This window comes from Parus major, chromosome 2, assembly GCF_001522545.3.
Source record: "Parus major isolate Abel chromosome 2, Parus_major1.1, whole genome shotgun sequence".
NCBI lineage: Eukaryota > Metazoa > Chordata > Aves > Passeriformes > Paridae > Parus > Parus major.
This window is the reverse complement of record NC_031769.1, coordinates 95,533,910-95,559,418: the sequence shown is the minus strand read 5'-3', so window position 1 is coordinate 95,559,418 and position 25,509 is coordinate 95,533,910. Positions and strand designations below refer to the sequence as shown.

General features: G+C 36.6%; 1 protein-coding gene across 1 annotated transcript; it reads right to left on the bottom strand.

Annotated features, from left to right (window-relative positions):
• Positions 1-471: 471 nt before the first annotated feature.
• On the bottom strand, positions 472-25,140 carry CD226 (CD226 molecule). Its single transcript, XM_033519380.1, is given in 8 exon segments — positions 472-673; positions 1,089-1,175; positions 2,823-2,935; positions 10,257-10,277; positions 10,280-10,600; positions 19,526-19,643; positions 24,807-24,875; positions 24,877-25,140. Coding segments are annotated over 8 exon segments (1,161 nt in total). The 3' UTR covers positions 472-505.
• Between the last annotated feature and the right edge of the window lie 369 nt (positions 25,141-25,509).

Below are 25,509 nucleotides of genomic sequence, written 5' to 3'. Positions count from 1 at the left end.
TAGGTTCAAGAAGCCCTGATACATTTGCTTTTGTCAGCTGAATAGCACTGTTTGCCCAGCAGCAAAATAACACCTCCTGTGTGGAAAATCATGGGTATTTATTATTCTATAGAGCTCTCAATTTGACATGCAAGAATCATGAACATAGACAACATCAAACACATTTTCTTTCTCACCCTGTCACACAGACTTCCCATACACATAGATTTCTCAGACCAAATTTACTTTCTGTAAACATATGTGGCTCCATTCTGCATATTAGAGTTGTTCTAAAACTGATACTTAGGAGTCCACCTACTAGGTAAAAGTGTTTCAATTGCAGAAAGACAATTGAATTCTACATATGAATTAAGGGATAGGGTAGCTCTGAAGGTTGCACCAACACAGCCGAGGTCATGTCATTGTCCTGCCAAAGCAGCCCAGGCCATGCCCAGCACAGCCAGTTCGACCTTGCCAGCACAGAGAAAATAAAGTCTGTGCTGCAAAGAAAAGGTTTGTGCTTTGATTACTTCATTCTTAAGAAAGAACCTAATGGTCTTTTCTTATGTTTGTGTGAGATGTTTTTGCAGCTGACATAAATCTCCTCTGTCTGCTAGAGTGGTGATTCTTCTTCTCTTCTTTCTCTGCTGTGCAAGCCATGAAAATTGGATCTTCCATAACCGTTAGAAGGAGGCTAGAAGAACATTAAAAGGAAAAAAAAAAAATAATAAGAAAAGAAAAAGTTGAAGGACTTTTCTCGAAGCAGCTACCACTTTGCAAAAGCAGAAAATTTTTTCTTCAGATGCTGATTTATTATTGGGGAAGTATGAAACCATCAATAAAATGGGGGTTTGTCTTCTTGTTTTCTGTGAATACATTTCAGATTCAAGTCATATGAAAAAAAGAAGTTGCAGCTTGAGTGTGATTCCCAGCAGTCTCACATCTGGCCCCTGGTAAAACACCAGTGAAATGCCCCCTTCCCCTCACACACAGTCTTCAGATAACTGGTGCAGTCCCTCCTACACCCATCTTAAAACATTAATTATTCTGAATCTATTGACTATGCTAAGAATTAGTCATTTCATTCAGACAATTTAATGTTACAGTACCTGGGTGAACTGGTATGGAGGAAAGGTGGTTTCTGAAGCAAAAGGGTGGTCCCTAGCCAATGGCCAGTCTATAAAAAGAGCTTCATCCTGGTGCAAACAATGACCCAACAGTCAGAAAGTGAGAAATCAGCTCTATAAAGACATATTGACAGTGGAGCTTATCACTGGATCATAAGGAGTGAGATCTGAGAGGTGATAGGTGGAAAGCCAGAGTCTCACATCCACTGTGAAGCACATATTTCCCTAAACATACCTCCAATTAATGGTGTGAAGAGACAAGACAGTAGCAGTGAAATTGGCTCCTGTCTTTCCACTTCTAAACTTTAGGGCTTGAATAGGATTATTAAGAAGGGAAAAAGTAACCCTCAGTGTTCCAAAACATGAACTATTACAATACCAAAAAAAAAAAAAATAAAAAAAAAATAGGAGATGCACTGAAACACCTGTCCTAAAGAATTGTAGTAAAGTTGATCTGGAAAAAACAAATAAGATAAAGAATATGAATAGAATATAATAATAGTATAGAATGTAAATTTTTGTCTCAGTTTTACAAGTGATGACTTCAGGAAAAAAGACATTAACAAAGATACAAATAATAAAAAGGCTATCAAACTGAAAGATGTAATTTGTTAATAACATGGAACAGAGTAGAGTCTCTAAATGTAGCTGTAAAGCATTAAAGGATATTCATAAAAAAACTAATGAATGGTAATAATTATATTTTTAAATCTTCATTTTTTCCTGGCAGTTTAAGGTAGACTGTAAGATTCAGGGGATATAAAGAGCAGACACAGAAGAGAAAGGTCTTAATAAATATACAGTACAAACCATGAGTAAGCTTCATCTCAACAGGCGATCTTACCCAGATCTGAGTAGAGTACAAAGCTTTTGATAACACCTCTGTAATCCTCTTCTTTCTGAAGACATTTATTTAGTCAGAAACATAGTGGAGAAAACTGCAGCATACATGATAGCATAGTCTAAAATACCTAATTCAAATATAATATTGATATTGCTTGCTTTCCCACTGAAACCAATAAATACAATAAAAATCCAGGTAGATTTGCCAACTGCAACATGCATGAGATTAACACTGTGTCATGAAAGCCTGAAAAGGCCCTTTGATTTGGGGAAATACTGATATGCTGCCCAAAATCCCAACAGCCTCATATATTGTGGTAGGGGAAGGAATACATTTTCTGCTCACTATTTCTTTCTTTGGAAGAAGAGAGATTCTCAATTAGACCACTAAAGATTTTTGTCAGGGAATACAGCAAACTTAGATAATGGCTTAAGCTATTACTTTGGATCCAGCTGTAAATATGGAACATAAAAACAGAGGACAAAAAATGCTAGCAGATGTAGAAAACTTCAAGATATCACCTGTCCTCTGTGCACAAAAAAGGAATAGCAGTGCCTAGCTTGATGTTGCTGCTGACAAATAACCCTTAATATGTTGTTTCAGCTAATACCACTGTAAGCATTTAGCTGACAAAATGAACTTAAGCAATTTGTTTTCCCTATGTGAAAAAAAGGGAAAATACACAGAAAATGTCACTTTTTCATAGGCTGTAGAACTGATAGGTTTTTCCAAGTTTAAAATTTAGTAAGAAAATTCCATTTTTTACATATACTTCTTTTTTTTCTTCCCTTCTGAGGGGGATAGTAGATGAGCTGTTAACACACCCATCCTTACCTGCTTCAGTATATTATGCAAATTGATTTGTTACTCACTTTTTTGTGATAAGCAGTGGTAATGCAGAAGATCAGTAGGAAATCTAATACCAAAAGAGCAGCTGAAATCCCTTCAGCTATGTAGGTAATAAACCACTTGTGGTCCCAAGTTGCTAAAATATGATTGCAATAAATACAATTGATATTCTGTAAAAAAATAAATCAGCATGAACTTTTTATGACAAACTAAGCTGCAAGATCAATGATTATATAAAGACATTATTCCATGACAGCTCATGCTTGATATTCAGACTTTACAGCAATTCCCTCATTTCTAAAAAGCCTTTATTATGCTGAACCAGCTCTTAACTAAGCTGTGACTGGGATGACCAAAGGTGAGTAAACACAGCACAGCAGTATAAAAAAAATAACAGTGCTTTATATAATCCTTTTCTATCTCCTCTGTCCCCTAGTGAGAAAGCAGTCCATACTTAAGTGACTCAATATATGGTTAATAAAAGTTCTCAGTACACTTAAATGAATCTTCTTGGCTAACACAAAGCTGTGAGGAGAGGCCAATACCTCAGAGGGCTGTCTGAAGGACCTTGATGGGTTGGAGAGATGGGCAGAGAACTGCCTGAAATTCAACAAGGTCAAATGCAGGGTCCTGAACCTGGAGAGAAATAACACAACACACCAGCACAGGCTGGGGCTGATCTGCTGGGAAGCAGCTCTGCAGAGAAGGATATGGGGGTCCTGGTGGTCCCCCCCAAGCTGTCCATGAGCTGGCAGAGTGACCTTGTGGCCAAAAAGGCCAATGGGATCCTGGGCTGCATTAGGAAGAGCTTTGCCAGGAGGTCAGGGGAGGTGATCCTGCCCCTCTCCTCAGCCCTGGTGAGGCCAGATTTGGAGTGCTGTGTCCAGTTCTGGGCTCCTCAGTGCAAGAGAGACATGGAGCTCCTGGGGTGGCTCAAGCACAGGGCAACAAAGATGATGAAGGGGCTGGAGAGTCCCTTTTATCATGAAAGGCTGAGGGAGCTGGGCCTGTTCAGTCTTGAGAAGAGATGACTGAGAGGAGACACCATCAATGTAATGGAATCACAGAATCAGCTAGGTCAGGAAAAACCTTTGAGATCATCAAGTCCAACCCGTAAGTCCATAAGCATCTGAAGGCAGGGTGCCAAGAAGATTAATGAACCCAGGCTTTTCTCAGTGGTGCTAAGCAATAGGACAAGAGGCAGAAACTGATGCACAGGAAGATCCACCTGAATATGAGGAAGAACATCTTTATTGTGGGGGTGCAAGCACTGGGACAGAGTGCTCAGAGAGGGTGTGGAGTCTCCCTCACTGGAGATATTCAAGAACCATCTGGACACAATCCTGTGCCATGTGCTCTAGGATGACTCTGCTTGAGCAGGGAGGTTGAATCAGATAATTCACTGTGGTCCCTTCCAACCTGCCCCTGTGGTTCTGTGGTTGTAAAGGTTGTCCCATAGGAGATACCAAATAATCATTCAACATTTCCATGGGCAGCAAGTTATTTTTCAGAGTACCAGGAAGATCATCTCAATGCTCAAGAGATTTTCTGTCCAGTACTCCACACAATGGTATCAGTTATTTTCTACTCTAATTCAAAAATAAATCTGTTCTGTTTTTAATAACCAAAAAAAAAAAAAATCACAAAAAAATTCTCCCATTATCATTCCCTTTTTTTAATCACCTACTATTGTATGTGCATTCATGATGGATGTCAGGAAACCTGCCCCATTTGTTCTAGCCTAAGCAAAAAGGCTTTCCTTGAAAACTGCAAGCTAGTAATGAAAAGTTAAATTTATAGTAACCTTGTTTGAAATGTATTGATTTCTTTGAAATGGAGTCATATCTTCAAATGAAACTAAAGAGCAACCTGTGATAACTAAAGGTAGAGACAGACAAGAAAATGGCTTCAAGGTATAAGCCAATTAATTCTTACAGTGCTCAAGTCTGTGGTGAGGTAATATTTATTTTTTAGGTGAAAAGCATTGGAGGTAAGAACAGAGGTAATATCAAAGCCACACAGGTAATCCACAGCTCAAGTTCTCAGCTATTCATTGGTGAATGGGAGTTAAAATCTGTCTTCAGGTGTACTCCCTCTTTCATGTTCTGCTCACTCTACAATGAAAAGAGAGCTGCCCCAAAGTGCTTCCATTGGGGTAGACAAGAAAGGTATGTGCTTAGTTCACAGGCAAAGGAAAGCAACCACTGTCACTAATGAAAGCAATCCCAGCTAACCAGCTGCTGAGCCATCACCAGGTGCCTTTCCTCTCCAGGATCAAAAAGGTTCACTTCTTCTTATCTGGCTGTCCTGAATGCCGCATGAGACTTGCTCAGGTACGCCTCTTTAGCATTAATATGTTCATTAGAAAGGATAATAGAAAAAAAATACTGATTACAGTAAGCTATTTTACTAGAAAGAAAAAAGAAAGAAAATTCTCTCAGAAGTTTACACCGGTGAAGGTGTGTGACACTATAGAGAAGGCTGCCTGATAACAAAAACCAACACCTTTTGTGTTAGAACTTCATATGAAATCACTCTACTGCAGAATGTTTTCAGCTGCTGTGTACTTTAAATGACAGGATGGTGCATATACTTACCTCCAAATTCAGGAAAAATTATAATGTCTTTTTTTACCAGCTGTTATGCTACCCACCAGAGAAAGTCAATGTCTGTGTCACTGAGTACTTAACAGAAATATAAAAAAAAAACCTGTAAGTAACAAGGGAAAAAAAATTAAAATCTCTTATTTGATTGTCATCAAGGATGGGTGAATCTGGACAGAGATGCAGATTTCAACAGCATCCCCACCCTTCAGTTTAACTGTTCCAGACTTCATTTTTCTTTTCCTGAAGTTTCACCTACAATTTTATCAGATCAAGATAATAATCTCTGAGTTAATGAGTTTGAAAACTGAGATTATCAGATGTCAGTTAAATATGGATGAGAAAAATCATTAGATTATTTTTCTTTTAACTAACAACAACTGAAAGCCCATGTGCCTTTTCTCATTTGAAGTGAGCAAAACCTCCCTTAGGCATTTGTTTTCTTTAACTATACAAAACCCTTTGTAATTACTGACTTTAACATCCCAGTCAAGATTTTGCAGAAACATGTCAGAGACTTGTCATATGTCTCTTTAGTTCTTATGTTCTCAACAAAGGTGTTATGCTGACAGGAGGTTATTAAGTATATTTTTGGCATCAGTACAATTTCTGTTAAGTATTAGTATTTCTCTGCAAGTTTGGGAAAGTTTTTTTGAGGGACACTTTTCAACCTTCAGTGCACTGACTTTGGTTTTGAGGAGGAAGCACGAATGAGCCAGAGAGTTGTCCTAGCAAGAGATTTGAACTGATCTGTCAAGACCTTCATGTATTTTGTCACATGCCTTGTTGGACTGGCTTGTATGGTGTCCTAACTGGGTATCTCTGAAATAATTTACCCCATAGCTGAAAGGCAGAAATCCAGCATGAATTTCCATCAAGCCCAGGGAATGATGGTTAGTTGAGTAGAGAACCAGAGATGGTTTGATACCTTGTGTTCATGCTGAATTACTTCATAAAGGAAGAAGGAAGATGGTTTTACTCCTATCCTGGTTCTCCTCATCCCCTTCCTGCAGTTCTTATTTTCTGTCTGCTTCCCATGGCCCAGAAGAATTGCTGTCTCCTTCCAGCTCTCAGGAAATGTATGATAACCCCCAGTGACTATACAAGTATTTCCCTACTTTTCATCTGGATGCTAATGAAGATTATCCTGCTGTCTCCAGCCATGGCCTCACCCTGAGCACCGTGTGCATTTCTGGGGCCCACTAATTTAGAAGTAGGTGGAGGTATTTGAATGTGTCCAGAGGAGGGCAACACAGCTGGTGAGAGACCAAGTAGAACTGTAATGTAGCTCTGACCCCCTAAATGTGCATGTAAATACAACCACTAACCTGTTTTTCAGATCTAGTGGGACCACACAAAAATGTGTTTTACTTTGCCTAAGAGAACTTGCTACCCTTCTTTCTGCTAAAGCAAGAAAAAAATATATTAAATCTCTAAAAAATGTCTGCATCTTCAAGAGGGAATAAGTACTTTCTTTTCAGATCTGCTTATTTTTCAGTTTTTTCATATGACATGTCCCATTCTTCCCCAATTATCCACCAAAACAATATGTGGATTGCAAGTCTGCTTCCTTTCTTCAAAGACTGTCTTAAAGAAAACAGCATGGTAAGAGAAGCACAGAAAATGGGTTGAGTTGTGGAATCTGGTGTCATGACTGATCTCCATATTGACAGAATTTTTAGAAGGAGAGATATGGTGAAGAACACACCAGAAATTAATCCCAAATCTTTTTAATACACATAATTATGTAATATTCAGCTGTTTCTGTAAGAGTTGTCCAACAAGAACTATGCTACTTTACAAATACGTTGCTTTATATGTTCCAGGTTTTGAGGTCAAAAGATACTTGTGGAATATCAACCTGTAAATTCCTTTTTTTTGGAAAACAGCACTCAAAATATGTAGTGGGATACAGAGGATAAACTTAGTGATACTGATTTAATCACATGGTTTAATTTTCACTAGCATTCAAAAACATTAAATGCATCATGCTGACTTTTACTGGTACAACTATAAGAACTGCTTTCATGATGCTTGGATGAAGGAATATCTATTCCTTCCTCTCCCTTTTTTCTTGACAGGAATTCCATGATATTTTTCTTTACAAAAATACATTTACCTCTAGACAAGAAGCAAGCTGCTTCTTTCTACCACACCACCTCTCAGAATGAGCAGTTTTTGGATTGTAACCTCTTCTGAAAATAATCCTGTGCTCTTAATACAGCCTGTCACCTAAGATTGCTCCTCTTCAAAAGTTCTTGAGGTCCTCCCAGCAACAGCTTAAAAAAAAAAAGGGGGAGGGATTCTTATATTTTCTCTTACTCTCTCAACCCAAAACCTAAACAGCAGTTCTCCTCCTCTCCTCCCACCTTCTAGGCTCAGTATTTCAAAATAACTCTGGAACTGGGCAAGGCGAGAAGAATCGCTTCACCCATGCAGAATCACACCAACAGGCTTAAAGCGTTGGAAGAGTTTGGTAGAAAATCCGAGCCAAAGAAAGTGACATGACTGAACTGGTAGAACATACACCAAAAAAAAAGTAGTGCAGCAAGTTTCTGGCAGCAGTTTTGTTTATTCTATCCACAACTGTTGGATCAAGCAAAGTCACTCATGAGCTTGTGAGAGACTTCACTGGCTGTGCCACAGGGTGAAGTGGGAGCTGATGCCTGCCCCGCTGCTTCTCTCTACCTGCTGTTTTTCCATATCACACCAGAAATATTAATTGTGTGTTATGAAAAATTACAAATGTTGAAGAGAAATAACAAGAAATCCTTGATATTTCACTTTGTTTGAAATTAATGAAAACTCAAAAAAATACACTTAATAATAAGGGGAGAGGGCTTAAAAGGGACACAATGGAGTCTTTTCTGAGTCATACTGTACTTCATATTCTTCAATGTTTTCTTTTATTTCTTTTCCTCCAATAAACAGCCACGACTATGCTGCCATTGGTAGGACTAGAAATCATAAATTCAATTTGTTTCAGGAGCAAAAGAAGCACGGAAACTAAACTCTCTTCTTTTGTAGAAGAAATATTTTGTACAGGTAGAACTGATCATTCTGAAGGTTACTGCATTTTTTGCATTAATATGCTTTTATTTTGGCGTTAGAAGCACTGCACTTGGGAGTAAGAAGGAAATATTTCTATTGCTCCAAAATTAAGACATGCTTGTTTCTATTAATATAGTCAGGATTTTGAAATTTGAATGTTTAAAATTGTCAGAGGTGAGGACTTTTTGTCCTGTTTCCTGTATTTTTATCATATTCTGCTCATTTTCATGGGTTTTTGTGCCCATGTATTCAAGGTAAAACAGGTCATCATGTTCTTTACCCAGGCACATTCTCTACTTCTCAATTAACCATATTGCAGTTTAAACATATTCTGGAGTTTTACACCATTCCACAACACTGCTGAGCACTATTGTAGCATGTGTCACCAGGAACAAGGGCAGAGCAATGAAAGCTGGACTGAATGCTGCAACAGAAGAAGGTCGGGGGTGGTGCCAGGATTAGGTCTTCAAAATGCATTCCACAGAGAAGAAGCAAAACCAAGCTGGGTTTTTTTGGTTTTTTTCTGAGTCATAACAGAAAATGGAGGTAAAGATGGAACTCAACCCACAGTTTGAAAGATTTCAAGTGTCTATGTGTTGGGACATGTAGCTCCCATTATAAGCAAACTGTGACAATAGTAACAGCAAAGCCTAGAGATCTTCCCAGCTTTCCATGAGAGACCCCTCACCTGAATAAGGTGGAGCCCAGTTTATGAATTTCCACGTTACAAATACTACAGTGAATGTGCTCTTTGCCTTTGTTGGATGACATCCCCAAAGCCCTTGAAGTACAATGTGCTGATGGGGAATTCTCCTTTTTTGGGAGAATGACCACCTCTTCTTGCAATCTCAGGCCATCACCCCTTTTCAAAGCATCTCTGTCTTGTAAGTCACATGAGGAACAGCTGAGAGAGCTGGAGCTGTTCAGCCTGGAGAAAAGGAGGATCAGAGAAGACCTTGTCACTCTATAACCACCTGAAAAGGTGTGAGCCAGGTGGGGGTTGGTCTCTTTTCCCAGGCATCCAGTGACAGGACAGGAGACTCCCTCAAGCTTCACCAGGGATTGTTCTGGCTGGACATCAGGAAAAGGTGGTCAGGCATTGAATGACTCTGCCCAGCTAGGTAATGAAGCCACTGTCCCTGGAAATGTTCAAGAAACAACAGGATTGATTCTGTTTGTTGCCCTGAAAATTAAACCTTCTGATAATGTTTTCATAGTTTTAGTTACTTTCCCATGAAAGTCCTGTAAACATAAGTTGTTTATCACATTCTTTCTAAGATTTCTTCTTTTGATGGACATTTCTCATGACCAGTGTGATTGGGAAGGTGGTAACTTAATTATCCAATCCCTGGTCATTGTTGAGAATCTATAAATACTGGAGTCAGAGAAAAAAGTCACAGGTTTTTGTTCTGACACTGAGAGTGGTCATGTGAATCATTTTGTGTCCTTCAGTGACACAGCTGACAAGGTGATGCCCAAACAAAAGCTGAGCTTTATGATCCTGGAGGTCTTTTCCAGTATAAATAACTCCATGATTCTATTCTATTCTGTGATAGTATCAAACCAGTTTCTCACAAAGAAGGTCTAAAGTCCTGTAATGAGATCAGACAAGCTTAAACCCAGTTTATTTTTGAGAAAACAAGATTTATTGTTAACTTTGCTATCTTTTACGAGATGCTAATTGGAATGCGGTATTTAAATAAGTCCTCACTCATTACTGAAGAGATATTTTATTTATGTAAAAGTGCTAGTGCCTCAGAAGGTTCTATTTTGAAAGCATTTACCATTTTCTCCTTTACTTACCAGCTACAGTAGAACTCATTATATGGTTTTGTTTCTCCCAGCAGCTACACAGAAGTACATTGCAAAGTCAGAGGCTGTAATGTTTTGAAAGACAGTCCTGGAGCTTTCCTGATCAGAACAAACCACTGGTGTACATTCTTTCAAATCTGAACCAAAGCTTTGCTTTCCTGATGAGTTGCACGGAATGACCGTACCTACCAAATCTGCTTTAATCCTCTCCCTCATCGCTCACTCCACTGAATCTCCAATTCTCTAAGGATGAGTAAAAGCAACATTTCCTCCTGGCTTTGTAAACATGGGATTATTTTGTTTCTCAGGCACTTCAAAAGCATCTGGTCTGAAATCTGAAAAATGCAAAACCCAGCAAAAACCTGCTTAAAATTCATTCAAGAGAAGTTTGGTATTCACAATTCCAGTACAGCAGATATTAATGAAATTGATTTACAGCAGAATGATGTTGAAATCATTTGAAATACTGAAAAATACAGTTTATACCTATCTATGACTATATTTTTGTACACCTTTAACAAAACAGTCTTTATGGAATTGTCAATCTGTGATGACATTGCAAGAAGTCTATTTCTGTAAACTTTGAGTATATGAATGTTCTATTAACAGTTTCAGCAAATACTCAGCAGCATAAATTATGGGACCAATCTAATTAAACTTGACGTAATCTTGTTCTTCTCTCACACTAGTTATAATGAGAAAATGGTTTGATGTGACCCTCAGGACATGCTTTAGTAAATTATATTTAAAGAGATTCCAGCCTAAGAACTGCAATTCTCCCATTCACAAAACTCACACCACATAAATTTTAAATAAATCTTATCCATTCATACACTTTACTTGGGAAAAATCTGTATGATAGTCTGTCTGTGGTATGAAAGAAGAGTTCCAGACAAATTCAAGTCTTCAACCACATAGAAAACATAGATATATTTTAAATAATTTTGACTGCAATCCCTCTGCTGTGAGTTTTGTTTTTTTTTTTTTGTAATATAATTTACTATTTACTGCTTAAGAAAATAAATTTTAAAAGTCTGCAACAGAAAGATTGTCAACTTCTCTGACATTCAGAGCCACTTGATTTCTATAGTCAGCTTTTTAACGCCTGTATCTCATAAGCTAGGTTGAGCACTGTCATCTTGCTGAAAAATTTAACTGTGGAGATTAACGATCACACTGCTTTTCTTACACTGTAAAAGCATCAATCTTTCAAATTCTTCAATGAGATTTTTTTAAATTAGATGGTTTTAAGTGAAAAAGTCACTACAATATATTTTTGATGTATTTGTCTCTATCTGTGGCAACAACTGGAAGGCAAGTAGGCTACCTAGGAATAAGTGATTCCATTCATGTTGACAGGATGGAGACTCCATTGTGGGAGTCTGTAACTTCAGAGAGTCTCTCAGTCTCTGTGAAGCAGAGAGTGAAAAAGTCTAGCCTGCGTTTTTTTATCAATGGAATACAGCACAGAAAAATTACTTTCCCTCTACCTTTGGAGAACAGAAATATCATTAAAACACTGAAATTTAGAAAGACAAAAGGAACAATGTCTAATGAGTTTACCTAAAATAATTAATGAAGAACTTGAAGATCCATGTAGACTGCAATCAAGGAGACTGAAAGTTAATGACGAGCAAGGACAGAAGAGAGATAATTTCACTAAACCAAACAGAACGTACAACACAGTGAAGCTAATTAACTCCTTACACAGCTCACCAAAGTCAGCTAAATTTCTACTGAAATTGACTGAAGTCTACTGAAGTTGAGTGCCAAGGCTGGATAATCATTTAAGTTATCATGCAAATTCCAGCAAGAATTTACTCATAGACATCTAAGTATTATTCAAATTAGACTGAATGACTGCTATGATGGGATTCTACACTTACAAAACAGGTTTTCTGAAGTGCACACCCTCAAAATTCACTACATTAAATCAGGTAAATTTTTTTATATATATAACCTTTCATATACAGATCTGTAGATTCATTCAGATCTGCTAGGAAAGAGAGGTAAATTAAAAAGTTATCAAAACCCATCCTCTCTCTGGAACATCATATTCTTAGAGGTCAGATCCTTTCCTCACACCACGAACTTCCAGCAACATTTCCAGCCTGCTTTATAGTAAACCACATATTCTTGCCAAAGAAGTTTTGCACTTCATTGTGAAGTCTTTGCTCTGGTTTTCCACTATGAGCAAGCCCATATAAGCTACCCACATTGCCTGCAAGAGGGTTGCTATCTCCCCATCTTCTCCTGGGTACATCTTTGCTGTCCTAATTGTTTCATTGCAATGCCACCCTGAACTCCAAATGTTTCTCCTATGTAAACATGCTTGATAGGGAATTTTGTCTATGATGATGCTACCTACCACCTTCCAGAGCATTTCCACCTGACCCAAATGACAGGACCTTATAGCAACCAGCCTTCTTCCCTGCTGCTTTGCCATGTATTTGTTAGGAAATTGTACATTACACATATGGATAAATGGGAACAAAGGGATAAAACGTTTTCCACCAAACAGATGAAAATGCCTTCTGTCTTAAAATTTATTAGTTAATTTTTGTGTTATATTTGCCAAACAATACATCCCAGTTGCTTGATAACATATAATATTACAACATTGTAGTATACTATAACAGGTACATTACAAAGCTGAGGTTGCCTTGCATATTCAGTGAAGAATTTCCATGCAGAAATCTTGATATAACTGTATAATTTGCATGTATACAAATAATAAATGTTATGTTAATAGTGAGAACAAGGTACAAACAGCCAAATTAAAATAGAAACAATTTGGAGATTCTTGGCTTCTGTATATTATATCAAAACCATTTTCAAACACAGACATCATGACTTTTCATTTGTTTCTTTGTTTGTTTGCATATATATTTTATTTCAAAGTCCACAGCAACATTAATGTATTTTCACTTTTGATGAATAATTTAAATATCTCCCCTTATTACAATATGGTACCTTGAACAATTTATGATTATATAAGGCACAAACAGTGGCAAATCAGGCCTACGTAGTTCTAATTAAATCTTCTAAGTACACTAAAGTATTCCAGGCTTTTGTTTTAAGCAATTGTCCCATTTTATTTTGACAGCAGCATCAGCATAGTTATTTCATCCTCCTTCTTCTCTGTTCAATCACTTACTTTATTTAGCACTTTTCTAAACACAGTTTCTTTGCTTTCAGCCTGGTACGTGTGGGATGAAAACCTCCCTCTCCGAGAAACCCTTCTACGGGGAAAAAAAGCACACCCACACAGCTTCACCCCTGCACACGCACAGCTCAAGGTGACACGCCATGTGTGAACATGGCAGAAGTGCTAAATAAAAATTTATCCTTGCATCTAATCAAAATAGGCTCTGCCTTCCTGCTGCTCATGCCAGACACTGCCACTGCTGTCTGCTCTGCCCATGGTCACATCATCTTGCCTCCTGAACAGAAGGAGGAGGAGGTGACGGCACTCAGGATAGGTCCATAGGTTTCTCCTTAGTGAGGAAGTGCTCATATGCCTGTTATCCTCCACCAGCCTCTTCTGGCTGCATGTTATCACATTTTGCAGCTGTACCTATGTCTATCTGATATTAGGTATTTAAAAGAGAAAAAAATGCAAGGTTTCATTGTAATATTTTTAAAATATATAATCTTTCAATATTTTTTCTTGGAAAACAAGTATCAGGAATATAGAGGTATAAAAGTGTGTAAATGAACTCTCCAGGATTTAAAATATCAAGCAACTAAAGTAAAATTCTGAAGCAGTGAAATAGTTGAAGTTGAAAAAATCTTTTGAAGGAATAATAAAATAATGATATCATTTTCCCCCCATCCCCTCCTGCCCTTGCTACAAGCACTCAGAATTCAAAATAACTCTTATGTGAAAGGTCGGTCCACATTCATTGGTAGAGATTTTCAAACTTCTTCCTTTTTTTTCATGTCCACTTCATTTTAGTTTGGTTTGGAGTTTTGTTTTGGGGTATTTTGGGGTTTTTTTTGTGTGTGGTTTTTATTTGTTCTTTTGGCTTCCAATAGTTTTAGTTGATACTCTTTCTTCAGAGATTGTTTTTATTCCCTTAGAAAATAATGCTCTCTATCAGAAATAACTAATGACCATAGCAAACTTTTCAAAACTGCAAAGCTAACTCAGCTCTACAGCAGAGACAGGTTCTCAGGTCCCACTTAGTTTACTGAATCTTCACACACAAAATAGAGTTTTCTTCCTCTGCTTGTAATAATCAGTGACAAAAATAAATAAATAAATAAATAATTGCACATGAAAAGGAGGATTAAAGTTTTAGGAAGACAAACTTTCACTGGGGCTCTTCTTTTCACTGAGAAAATCAATTTTCAGAAAAGAAAATATTTTGAGTGACCCCTTCACCCTTCCTGAATAGACTAAATAGGGCATTATATTTATAATTAATTAATATATTAAGGCATTACATATAAGTTCCTAAACTAATGTCTTCCAACTGTATTAGCACATAACACATGATCTCGTTGAGTTTCTAAAAACACAGGTTTGCCTCTTTTTTCAGTTTTAATGAGTTACTGATACCAGTTCTACATCTGGACCAGAAACCAGCAGTACTATTGTGTTTGAAAAATGCATTTTACTAATAGCAGCTTTTCAGACCATGACAGTTAAAATGAAAGTATTTATACTCCTATACCCTTAAAATATCCCATTAAATATATAATAAATTATATGGTGAAAAATTGGGTAAGTGTATGTACAAATTATTAATTCTGCATTATACACTAAACATTTAGCTCTCAACTGTAATTCACCTACCAATTCCAGTTTGTTTGTATATATTCTATTACTCTTTGGGGTTTTTTCCTGTTGTAAGCTGAACTTTAGTTGCTTAGAGTGCAAGAAAAGGGAGAAGTCAGAGAGAAGAAGAGAGAAAGAGTACAGTTCTAATAAGGATGAGAAAATCATTCTCTCTTCAGCTATAAACACTCATGAACTTCCAGCAAGGAGAATTTGGTTGCTGGGAAAGTCATCAGTTAAAATAATATAATGCACTAAGGCAAGATTTAAGATTTACCTGCAGAACACTCTTGAAGATCTGAGAGATCAGATTTCCAGACTTTCATCCCGTCCAGGAATTTCATTGGTTCAGGATGAAGAGAATTTTACCAGCAATAGGAATTCAATGAGCAGACAGGAGTAACACAGGATACTGTGCTCAGCCTTCACCTGCTGTTGATGACCTGTGCCATCTCACAGTGGAAAAAGGGAGAAGGTTGCTGTGCTGAGACACTGCATGTCACAGCTTGCCTGTGTGTGTGTGCATTTGTGCCCAGCTACTCACACCTTCCACACGGCTCTTCAGGGGTGCACAACAGGCAGAGCAGAGGATATCACAGCTGAAGCCACAGAGAAGAAAACAAGAGGGGACAGGGGAAGGGAAGGGCTGTGAAAAATCAGGCTGGATCCTGAGGATGACTATTGGAACCAGTGTTTCTCAAGAGTGAAAGCCATGGGTGCCAAGGCAATGGATAGGGTACAAACCAAGCTACCCAGTCCCACAAGTCATATAACACCCAGGAGTATAGCACGAGGATTCACTATGGGGAATTTGCTTTCTTGTTTCTCAGGTCCTTTGAATGGATTGTTTTATGGGCTGAAAAGATAGCGGAGAAGAAGTAAATACCTAATTTGTTTCTTAATAAGTTTGTTATGCAGCTTGGTACCAGGTAGGAAAACAGAAGAAATCAATATATCATCAGTATGTTTTACCAAACATTTTCTTCCCATTTCTTTTTGTTCTTATTAAGTTATAAATTATATTCCTGTCTTATAGGCCAGCTGAAAGAAAAGTTCATAATTAGAAATATATGCAGCAGAAGAAGCTTTTGCAGATAGGAACATTTCAGACCTTAAATAGTAATCACCTGTTGATGAATTCCTTTAGAGCATTTGAAGGTTTAAATATCTGAATCTGTAATTCTTTTTATCCTGTTTTTCATCTGCCTCTGTTCATTCCACAAGTTGTATTTCCCCAAACAAAATATTATTCTGTCTGTCCTAGACAAAGCTATCTCCTCAATTGTGAATATTTACAGCTGTCACTGTCGACTTTCTATTTTCCTATGCAATTGTATCCTGTGATGATTTCCAAATTCCATTATCTCAAAATTTCATCCATCACATTTACAATGTGGGAAACAAAAAACAAAGTTACAAAACTCTTGGATATGGATTTAACTACTGGGGGTCCCTGCAGTTATGTTCGATAGTAGAGGTAATTCCATTCTTTATTGAAATTGAACTTCTATGTGGTGGCTACAATGGCATAAAATTATGGAAGAGTAGCTGAGAAGAGGAAGTATTTTTGGCTTATAGAAGTAGCAGAATACTTGCCCTCAAAAAAAAATATTAGATTCCACTTGTGCCCCCTTAACATTTCCCTATGTGTGTAGGCATAATTGGAATGGCCACCCTTGTGCCCTGTTTTCTTGTTTTCAGGGTGTTTCCTGTCCATATAATTGCACATCTTTTGCTTGTCAGCCCAGTCCCTTTCCTCACTCACATGTGGGGTCAGGTAATAGCTATAGTAGCCATCTGACACGTGTTCCTCAAAGCAGTGTTCATACAGAACATATAAAACATGCCTTTTAATTTTATCTTACTTTGGTGAAAGCACAGCAGTCCTCATGGGTACTGAATATTACAATTTTTTCCTTAACATAGTACATTCCAATGCAAAAAAAGTAACCAAGAGTACCTAATAGCATTATTATTCTTATTAAATAACTGAACATTCAAAATTTTAAGTATTAAAAGGAAGAAAAGAGTAAAAAGAAGTAAAAACAACTCTCCAGAGATGAATAAAAGGATCTGGATTCTCTGACTGCTAGCCAAATAAAATTGAAAATGTTATCACATTGTCTGTTTCCAAAAGACAAATTTTCTCAGGTATGTCAACAGAGAGTTATATACAAGATAAAGGAGGTGTTTTTCTGCTTCCTTTAGCAATGGTAAGATCTAAGGTGGATTATGACTTCATACTATTTATCTTACTAAAATAATATTTTACACAAATGGGAGAAAATTCAGATGAGAACAAGAACTGATTTAATCTAGAATCAAGAACTGAGAAGAAAAGTTAAGAGGACTGTGTTTGTTTAGCGCAGAGGTATCCCAGAAGCACAGAATCATAAATGTCTTGGGTAGGAAGGGACCTTAAAGATGGTTTAATTCCAACCCCCTTGCAGTAGGCAGACACAAATTCCACTGAAACAAGTTGCTTAGAGTTCCATCCAGCCTGACGTTGAACGTTTTCAGAGATGGAACATCCACAACTTCTCTGGGCAAAAAAATTAAGGATAAAGGCTGGCAACATGACATTTTCTTTCTCTTTATATTTAGAGGACTACAATTATTAAAGTCAATATTAACCAAGTTATATCTAGGTTAGATATAATGGGGGGAAAAAAAATCTCCTTTTAAGGCTGGTTATGTGGTGTAGTATGACCTGATGAGAGTTTTATGCATGCATTTCCAACATGGGAATTTCTCAAACGCATTAAGGACATGCTTCTCCTGCCTCAGAAGGCAGAGGTGGGTGAGATGAATTTGGAATGTCTCTTCCAGCCTGAATTTCCCACAATTCAATAACTCCTTTTGATCTAAGATTTACCTTCAGAAGGGAAGAGAAGATATCACTTGTACTCCCAACAGGGCTGGTTTAGTTTCTTTCCTTTTAGTGTTTTATACTGAGGGGGCATCCAATCTTTAGTTCATCATAAGAGATAAAAAGTAAGAAAAGCAGCATTTAACAGGTCAGTAATCACAGCAGAAGTGTGAAAAAGGCATCTTCACTTGTCTCCATCTTCTTGCTTTCTAATTAGGTGCTGACAATGTGGCTGACACCGTGTAAGATACAGAGATAATTCTGGCTCTGGGGAGCTCAGCATCTAAGAGCCAAAGAATGAAGGTCCCACAGGATTAGTTCTTGCTTCTGTGTGTTTTAAAAGTCTGATAATTTTTCACTGTAGACCTATGAATCACATTCTAATCTGAGACAGAGATAAATAGAAAGCAAGTTATTTCAGGTGAATGGGGACTTGAAAAAAGCTATGCAATGTGCTGCTTTTGGCAGGCAGAAGAGCATTAATATAGAAGTAAGTGCTGAGTGGCATGGATATCATCACACTAGCCAGGAATAGAAAAGCACTGTCTCTGCTATCACAGAAGAGGTTGATCACTCTATTTAAAAACTAGGAGTACTTCATGGTACATCTGGCAATTAAATACTCTATTAAAGTACTTCCATTCTTACTCTGCCTTCCTAGCAAAACATATCCCCTGAAAAAATGGGCCACTGTCACTGATTGAAAGAAATAATGATCTACCCACAAATTATAATACAAAGCCAAAACCCCAAACCCCACAATTCCCAATTAAAAAACAGGAAAAAAAATAAAAATAAAGGGAGACCCCACACCTCCAGGTCCCCAAAACCAACAAAAAACCCCAACGAATTCTGTAAATCTGAGTAATTCACATTGTGGATATAAAAGTCACTACATCAAAATAATATTCTTTCCATTCTACTCAGAGCATAGCATGGAAATTTCAAAGTCAAACTAACACTATTTTAAAACCTAACTGAAATCAAATTCCTGAGAAAATAAATAGTTTTCCAAATATATAGAAATTCTTGTTAAAGATTCCTGTTAGATTCTTAATAAAACAGTTCTTAAAAGGCAAACACAGGACAAAAATATTCCAGGTAATTATAATTTCATTTGTTCTTAGTGTAAATAAACATACAACACTGTTCTGCCATAAAGGCCAGTTTTTAATTAAATTGTTTTTATATCATATAGTTCTTCACTGCTGAAGACTTTCAGCTTTCTATCTAGATGTGTAGCAAAGGCATGGTGCATAGTAGATCAATATCAGTTTATGATCCTTCTAATGATGTTTATTGTACTTTATATTTTAAGTTAAATTTGCATTGTAAATTTGCTCATCATCCATTTTATGATTTCTCGTCCAATTTTAGCTGATTGAGTTCTGCATCACAAAGCTCTTCACAAATTGTTCAATCATTTCTGCTTCTGTTAAATTTGAAATAATCAACATTCTTATTCCATTTCAATGAAAACATTAAAACTCTTAACTCAGGGACTACTGCATTTTGAAGCAATGCAGCCTGGAGAGCTAACTATTAACAAGGCCAAGTGGTTTTGGAAGGATGTGTGAAGCACTTGAAGCCAGATGAACTTATCAGTACTTCTCAATACAGCATGAGTCAGAGGATAGTTTGTGGTTGTGTAGGAGGCTTTAATACGGTGGTCTGGAAATGGGAAAATTATTGCACTGAACAGCAGCTGACGAAGAAATTCTTCATACTTTCAATAAGGGCAAGACAGAAAATGGTTAGACTGTCATTATGGACAATGACAATAGAAAGTTCTAACCAAGTAATAATGGTACATCATGTATCATCACATAGGAAGAAAGTTTTGTGTAGTGTCTGTACAGGGAGCTTAAAATATATCTGTTAAATTCAACAGAGTCCTGGACCTGGAAGACATTTTGCATGTAAATTATCAGTGATTTATTTTGCCAGATTGGGAACAAGACAGGAATACACTTCAGATTTGAGAAGTCTTGAGTTGTAGATGTACAGATATTAATGGAAATCATATTTTAAACCCAATATTTGTTGACCTTGTCTTAGCTTTTCTGTTTTATGCACCTTCATTATAGTGCTTGATGGAGTCAAGTATGACTGAAAAACAACAGACTAAGAATTTTATGGCAGGTATGTAGATGACAAAACCTGAACTTCCTGGCCAGAATAGCTCCTTAAATTCTTTTTCTGTAAATTGATATTTTATTAATACTTTAAAAAAATCCCACAACAGATGAGTAACTTTTGTACTGATGGCTCTAACAGACCAGAAAAGAACCAAAGGACTAAAGACAGGTCTGGAAAAGGATGAATTAAATAAATATATCCATACCTCAAGCAGCCAAAGGTTAACAAATACCCAGATAAACCAGAAAAACACAATGCACATCATATGAAGAAAAAAGGAGTTTTCCAATACCTCTTCTAACACCTTTATAAAATAAACTCATTCAGTTTTTCCTTTTGATGTGATAAAGACTATAAACAAATCCTTTCTCTGTATACATTTCTTTGCAAAAGTTAATAGTTAAAAACAAAAGAAAGAATGATTGCAAGAATTCCTGCTGCTGCTTTGCTGCTGTTAGATACATGGCTGGCAATTGGTGAAATGTCTCAGTGGTTTAACATGTTTTGAGTGGTCACCTTGGATGAAAAGTGAAAGATGCACCTCCATACAGCCCTGTCCAATGGACTGTCCCAGTGCACCACGTTCTCTCACTCTTCCTTTAGAAATTAAAGTTTCAACAGCTGCAGCTTCAAGTACCTTTTCTTCCAGTCAGCAAGTGCATGAATTAACACCTTTTCAATGATCAGCAATTCCTGTGTGACATCTCCAATCTAATGCTTCTTCTATTAATAATGACTTCAATCTCTGATCCTCACATTTTATACTGAACTTAAAATCAGTCTTCAGACATACATCCCTAAGTATTGTACATATGAAACTACAGATTACTTTTAAACTGTTCATTAAGAATGATGGAATAAAGACACTGACTATTCTTACATAATCAGTGTATCTTTGAAAATACACAAAGAATTTTTTCTCTGAAAGTATGAGTTTTGTCTGCTTAGTGCAGGAGGATTTGTGACTCATATAATGTGGGAACATTGAGGATAAAAAAAAAGTCCCTTGAATTCAGTTTTGAAAACTGTTGGATATATGCTCACTCTGCAGGAAGAAAAAAGAAAAAGAAGCCTCAGATTCACCCAGCTGGCAAATATCTTCCTGTGGGATAACTAGAGTGTTCCTTACCCATACATTCATGTGTAAAACAGGCAGCACAAACTCTCAAGTTCCTTGCAATTATGGTGTAGGATTTCAGCACTGCATCCACATGTAAGAATATCCTGTAGCTACATGATATGTGAAGTTTCTGATATAATATCCTGGATATTATTTCTTTTCTGTCAGTTTCAGTAACTGTTTCAGCCACTGGCCATAAAGAAAGCATGGATAACATTGTCAGTCTTCAAGTGTTCTCTCTCACCCGTTTCACAAATTCCGTAGGAAACCTTCAGCCAAAATTCATGGCAAAAGGAGCAATATATGTCTAAGGTTTTTATTATATATTCTCATTAATCTCCAGGACTAAGTTAAGACCACATATAGTCAAAAAAGAAAAAGCAATTACTAGAATGATTGCATCAAAAATTTATATAACTGATGATTTAACACCAATTCTAGGGTCGTCCATCTACCAACAAGGAGGACAGTACACCAAGAGAAGTTCTCTGTAATGACAATTATAGTCTCCTGTGTCTCCTAGGATCTCAGCTCCTTATGCCAGCTCAGCCATCTTTTTGTTTCCTTTACTTTTTGAGGAAAAAATAATTGATTTGAAAGTCCCTGATTGAAAAAGTGCTGTGTTCACCCCACCCAGACCACAGTGGGGTGAATTGCTGTTCTATGACCAGAGACTGTGCCATGAGAAGACTCCTAAATAGAGTTTCTCCAGTATTATTTTGACACAGACATTATAAATCTGTTGTGATCTCTTATTCATTCAATAGCATATTTACCACATATGAAAGAGTACAGCCACCATAGACATTATTTTTATAAAGATACCTTTAGTTGAAAGGAAGAGATATTGTCAAATACTAAGAAAAACATGCTTAATGTCTTTCAAATACCTGATTTATTTCTTCTCATTCTGATTTTGCTTTTAAAATCAAGCCATGATCTCCAACCTTTTTTAACATCTTGATCTTGCAGTGTCAGGACTTTGTTACCACTTGAGTTTCTGGATCTAGTGACACTGCTGTCACCATTAGATACTCCTTTACTTATTTAAGCATCAGCACTCAAGGATTCAAACTGTGCAGATCAGAATCACACTAAATTTACTCACTTTTTCTTTGTACTTTTAAAAACTATACAAAGAATATGGGAAAGCAGAATCAGACTCACAACCTCTGTTGATTACCAGGAATGAAGCATCAGAGCAACTTTGAACAGATTGAGTGCAGAAACATTTATTGTTTTGCAAGACAGCTAAAATTAATCCAAGATACTTTATTCAAATTTATGTAAATGCCAGCAGATATGATTGACATGTGAAGAACATTTCACATTTAGTCTAGTTAAGAAATCTCCATCATGAGCATAATGCCATATGGCATTATTTCCATTTATTTCTGCTATTTCCTTTCAATGGAAATTTTGAAAGCCAATCATATATTCTACATCTATATTCTGCTGTCATCTTTCATTGAAATATGCACTGCAGATTTCTCAATGGCATAGTTACCTGCTAAAGCTGGTGCAGGAGTGTCTCTGTCCAACAGTAACAGGTCATTATAGATAAATCCTGACAATTTTCAGTGCATTGGTGGCATGATTTAAATTATAAACCAGGCTTCCATTTTGATTGACACAAAACCCCGAATAATACCTACTTAACTTCACTGTGCCAATTCACAGAGCAAGCTTAAGTTTCATTTTGAATATATGTGTCCACAAAGTTGCATTCTTTCATAGGCACACACTTCACAACTTTAGCTCAGACAATCAATATTTAAAACTAAAAGCATGAATTACAAAGCATTAGACACCATGCAAAACACAAGGAAAAAAATAGTCTATTAAATTTTTGTTGATTAACTGAAGAAGAAATGGATTTTGGAGTGAGTTGTTTATTTGTCTGGTGGACTATAGATAAATTAATGCTTTTAGTAAAGTAATGTCTGTTCGGAATCAATAACTTATAAATCCTAACAAAAAAACCCACATTGTAATTGGAAAAAAAGTTTAATTACCTATAAAGTGATCATTGGCCAGATTTCTTTATTCCATCAAAAAAGATACCTTAAAAAGTATTTAATATACCAGGACCCCAATTATTTCTCATGTTAATCTTTTAGAACAAGATCCATATACAGAAAAATATGAGACTAACACTCAGCTTCCTTATTACTCTTACCCTGGTGTAGAAAAAAAAACAAACACTTTGAAGATGTACATCAATGTCCTAATTTTACAGTTTGGAAGACAAGAAAAAATATGTGTCTGGTGTCAGCAGCAAGCTAAAATACTGTCTACATGGATGTGAATTTAAAGTTTACTGTTTGTTTAATCACAGCAACATGTCATCCAGGAGTTAAAATACTTGGTAGTGACAAAGGTAAAGTAAGATAAAGCCTGACTGACAACAATTCTACTATGACTACTTCATAAATAAATACATTCTCTAGAGTCTGGTTTTAATAACATATTTAATTTGCAGTGTAGATTGAAGCTGCAATATTTATCTTTACTGGTGGCACAATTCATTCTCCTCAGATCAGATCATGCTTATACAAATCTACCAGGAGTTGAACAGGATTTTCTCAGAAATCTTGATTCTTTAAATGGAAAAGGATTAATTTCTATTCAAAGTTATTATCTACCTTTGTAGTTGATTTAAATAGACATACTTGAAACATGAAGGGTTTGCTGCTGATTAAGGTTTCATTTTTAGTGTGCTCAAATCAAGAGAGAAATCCCACATGCTGAGAATACTGAACCCTGCAGAATCATTTAAAAAACTTACCTCAGGTACCAAATCCACTTTTTGTGTGGTTTACAGGGTACTCAAATCTGTGATTGCCTAATACAGGTGTTGGACTGAAGAGGAACGTCCCACAGGAGGGTGACTGCCTTGTTTCTTTGCATCATTTCAGATTAACTCTAGCAGAGACATCCAGGAACAAACAGCTGGTATCAGTGCTGCCTTGGCCAGAAAAAGGATTGAGTGAGCTTCCAGATCTGTACTGCATCTAACATTCAGAATTACATAGAAAATGAACCCATTGTGGATAAGGGATTTGTACTGGAAGTCAGGTGGGATTGAACCAAATAAGAGAGGTTTTGCCTGTCTTTCAAATGCTAGGAACTGAAATTTCCTTTTGATCTTTTATTTTCTAGCTGGGAAATACAATCAAGTGTTGAATGGCATCTATTTTCACTCTGGAGAATGGGGAAGAGGAGTATAATCTTTCTACATTGGGACTAACAAATCAACAAAACAATAAGACCAACTGCTTATCTTTTGGAGGCTATTCTGTCATATGTACATAATGATTCTTCTAAACTTTCAGTTTTCAGTTGACCCATGTTGAATAAGCATGCATGGAAAATTACTAGAAAAGAGTTCTTTCTCCTCTTAGTCATAGGGCTGAAAGGGAAATGAAATGGGATGAGTAGTCAGGTTATTGCAGAGTTTTTGGAAAGTACGTGGATAGCTACACAGAAAGTTCAAGGGCAAAGCTCTCCTTCTACCCTTCTCCTTTTTTAAAAAAGTTTTCTTTTAAATAAAAAGTTGCTCCCTGAATTTGCATAGATTTCTGTCTTGCATATATCTGAATTTTTTTAAAAAATGAAATATTTAATGACCTGAGTAATTTCTATTACCTTTTTAAAAATTCCATCTGGGTTAATTACAATGGAGAAAAAGTTAGTTATCATGGAGACCCTCATCTTCCAAAGTGCCTTTGATGAAGTATAAGGACTTGTCCTTACTTCAAAAATAAATCCTTCTATTGTATTTGCCTTTGATATGTATGCCACAGATTGGATGCAAGACAGCTGTATTTTCCTTATGAGTTACATTAAGTTTCATCCAGGATGTCTGGATTATCACAGCTTTTTTTTTTTTCCTTTCATATATGCACTGCAGTTTCACTTTCTCAGTAAGCTTTGCAGATGAATCTGCAAACTATGCTTCCATGTTGGCTAGAGCACACACAGAAATTCAGTTTCAGTATTAACATAACTGAAAATTAAATTCATAGAGAAACCCATAAAAAAACTTCGGTCACACTACAAGCAAAACACTGCAAAGAATAATTTGCTGAAAAAAAACCCAAGACCTCCAAATTATTATTACTTGTAATTTGTGAAAGTTTCTGAGCTGCTAAAATTTTTCCGAGCCCCACTAGTGAATTGTGATTATGTCAGCTGTGGTATGATAAAAAGCCAAAAGATTCTAGCTAGGAATAAGAAAGCAACCTTGCTTCCAAAAAGCTGGAGGCCAATAATTAAAAGAACTGTGTAGTTCCTTTCAAAGAACATGGCATCAGTGACTACAGTGTGACAT